This window comes from Homalodisca vitripennis, unplaced genomic scaffold (assembly GCF_021130785.1).
Source record: "Homalodisca vitripennis isolate AUS2020 unplaced genomic scaffold, UT_GWSS_2.1 ScUCBcl_4115;HRSCAF=10087, whole genome shotgun sequence".
In the NCBI taxonomy this organism is placed as follows: domain Eukaryota; kingdom Metazoa; phylum Arthropoda; class Insecta; order Hemiptera; family Cicadellidae; genus Homalodisca; species Homalodisca vitripennis.
In genome coordinates, this window is record NW_025780237.1 from 33,746 (window position 1) to 37,047 (window position 3,302).

The 3,302-nt window shown below is 30.7% G+C and overlaps 1 protein-coding gene across 1 annotated transcript; it reads right to left on the bottom strand.

Moving 5' to 3' along the window:
- Positions 1-2,704: 2,704 nt before the first annotated feature.
- On the bottom strand, positions 2,705-3,073 carry LOC124372823 (piggyBac transposable element-derived protein 3-like). The gene has a single exon (XM_046831228.1). The coding sequence runs from the start codon at positions 3,071-3,073 to the stop codon at positions 2,705-2,707; it is 369 nt and encodes a 122-aa protein (XP_046687184.1).
- Between the last annotated feature and the right edge of the window lie 229 nt (positions 3,074-3,302).

Below are 3,302 nucleotides of genomic sequence, written 5' to 3' on the forward strand. Positions count from 1 at the left end.
GAATTCTAAATGGTATTAATTACGTTTCATTAATTTCTTGGTTTTTTTAAGTTCTATCATTGATAAATCGCTAAAACGTCTGTAACTAAAGCGCTTAATCAATTTAAATTATATTATTTAGGTGTGTAAATCATTAATGTGTGGTATATTAAGAAGGTGATAATTGTTAAAGTGCTCGGGCTGTATGACATATTTCGTAGAATATGTCATACATACGTCGTAGGTGGTTAGTAGACGAGTGAAGACGTATTGTGACCTGTATTCCGTAGTTCAGTTTTAATGATTAGTGTTTTGTATAGTTTTTTATTAAGTGCATGTTTATAGAGTTAGTGAATATGACAAACAACATGTAGGTTGTGATTCCTGACTAAGGCGTGCCACAACGCTTTGGTAAGATTTGTTTATTTTAACCTAGTTTGTAATTATGTATTAGGTTAGTTCTTTACCTGAAGAAGAGATCAGATTGCAGATCTCAAAACGTAGTGTTACTGATTTCTTGTTTCACTGAACGATGGCAAATATCCGGAAAAATCCAGTTTCCTTCACAGAAATATCATCTTCTGATGGTATTGAAATTCTTCGTTACACCCTCACCCCTACATTTTTTTTAATATTATTTCTAACTCAAAGTTTACTTTTTTATCATTATCTCGTCTCCGCCACTCATTTACTTCGCTCTTCTTTGGTATAGCGTCTAAAACATCCTAGTGCACTCAACTGTGTTAAACAAAAGTTTCTTTTTGACCTTATTCGTCAGCGATTAAAAGAAAATCATCCTAGACAGCCATTGACTCAAAAATACTTAAGGCAATACTAAGCGTACAATCGAACAGAACTCATAAATTGAATTGCACTCCTTCCAACCATACTTGCGTTTACATATTGACATTCGTTCCAGAAAATATTAAACAGTTGAGTTAAATAATATTTAAAAACTTAAAATAAAAAAAAAATTATAAACGTAGAATTTGTTTAGAAACTATTTCAATTTATCTATAAAAAATAATCTTTGGAATAAATATCTTGTTGAACATATTTAAGTATAGGTTACACAAGTTTAAAAAAACTAAAAAGATAAATGGAACTATTTAAAAAATTAAAATTTACAAAAAAAATTACAGTTTGTATAAGGAATACATTTCAATTTATTAGTAACAAATTTATCTGTAAAATAATTATATTGTAACATATTTATAAGTTACATTCATTAGTTAAACTAATGTGCTTCCTACACAAACGTTTTAACAAATTAGAAAGAAGATAATTGGATGTCGTATTTTTTAATAAAGCTCTTTTAAAAGTTACTATTTGAGTTCAAAAACATACTCTGAATGACCAAAGAGAAATAAAAAAGATACTTACAGCGCGATTACGTTTATTACTTTACCAGAAGAAGTATCCTAGCAGGAAATTACACTAGTGTTTAACGTTTGTTTCTGTAACAACACAAAAGTTGTTAACTGGCAACAAAGAGCTCCAGGTAATTGTTACTCTGGGATGACTAATAATGCTACCTTCTGACGTCTAATTACGCTGTCCAAGAGATGTTATTGTCAGGGATAAATAATAAAGTTGCTTTGTTTCACCTTATTTCACAATTTATTTTGGTACAAACAAGGGATTTTACTTAAATATTTATTCTCATTTACTTTTCCCAAACTATTTTTAGTACATAAGGAAAGTGTTTTAACCTGCTGAAACGGTAAGTAAAATAGGAAATTTACCGTTTGCTTTTTTTAAGAACATAAGTTCAGTATTGGTATTTCTTTCTCTAATATTTTTTTTTAATTCGCTGCTTTTTAAATATAATACTTCCTGCATACCTCTCAGTAATCTATTCTGTCTATTCAGTCACACGATGTCTTAAGAAAGAATTGACCTACAGGCTTGAAATCTTCATAAAACGTTTATAAAAATTCCTATATAAGGAACATTGAGTGCGATGATGAAACATGACACTTCTTGGAACTTGACTTAGCTTTACTAAACAGGTACCAGTTCTCTAAGCAACATGATTCTGTTGTTACAGTCCGTTTGAAAGATAATGAAAAAGTCACAAATATAATGTAAATAAAACTGTAAAAACGTGTGAAATGTAGCAAACTAGAAGTACACCACCGTAACTATTGATTAACCTCTTCATGCATGAATTATTAAATAATTCGAAGACAATTTTTTTTTACTTGTTTGTCTTGTTAAATAGGCTTTTTTAATAACAAAAATAATTTTTTCAAAATTTTTTTGCGTCTTAGTTAAAAAAATGGCTGACCTGACGTCATATGACACCACCATGCAATAAGGTAACAAAAAATTAATGTTACCTTTTTTATAATTTGTTTTATTTTCCCTTACATGTACATGAAATAAGTACTATGTTTAAGTTATAAATGTATAAAAATGTATTTAATCGTTTAACATTAAATATAGTTACATTTTGTAAAATAAAAAATATTTAAATTTAAAAATATTAAATTTCAAAACTAAAATCAATTTATTTTTTTTTAATATTTATATAAGAACATTCTATTTACTACGAAATGCTTCCATACAGTCTGGAAATACATGTAAACCACAAATGTTTTACACTGGAATCTGGTTTTTACTAGCAGTGTTCAAAGCGGCAACGCTGCTCCCTGGCGTTTTCGACTTTCGATGGCCAGTGGTCAACTTTGTCGTATCTCAGTTCCGGGATTATGTTTAATGGTTATTTTTTTTTCTTAAGAGGTGGAGTGTTGTTAGGAGACATTGACGAGAGCCTTTCTCTCTTCTTCGTGTCACATAACCCTTTCGCAATGAGGGTGTTGGCTACAGATGATTTGGAAGACAACAAGTCCATTTTTCCATCAACTGATTTCCTGTAGCACAACCAGGCATTCACTAGGGACACATTTAAGAGGTGAAAGAATACTCTAAGGTACCACTTCTTAGACTTGATGCCATGAGGGTAATGTGCTATCAATCTGTCCGCCATATCAACTCCTCCAATGTAGGTGTTGTACTCGGATATAGCATGAGGGCGAGTGATTGTTATAACTTCTTTGGTTTTCCTGTATTGACTGAAAATTATGAACATCTGTGCAAATTTCAGGAGGATCGTCTGATATTTCAGTACCTTCTAAAATATTCTGTTGGGGCAACATCAACTTCAAATAGTTCGTCACCTGATACACTTCACTCCTCATCTTTTGACCCAGATGGAATAAAATTCTCACTAGGTAATTCCAAGTATTCGGCAATATCGCTATCATCCAAGACAGAAGTATCCATTTTTTTCTTACACCTACAAAGAAAAAATAAAATAA

What these genes read in the sequence shown, in the direction of transcription:
- LOC124372823 (XM_046831228.1), bottom strand. Translation starts at nt 3,073, where the DNA reads ATGTTCATAATTTTCAGTCAATACAGGAAAACCAAAGAAGTTATAACA.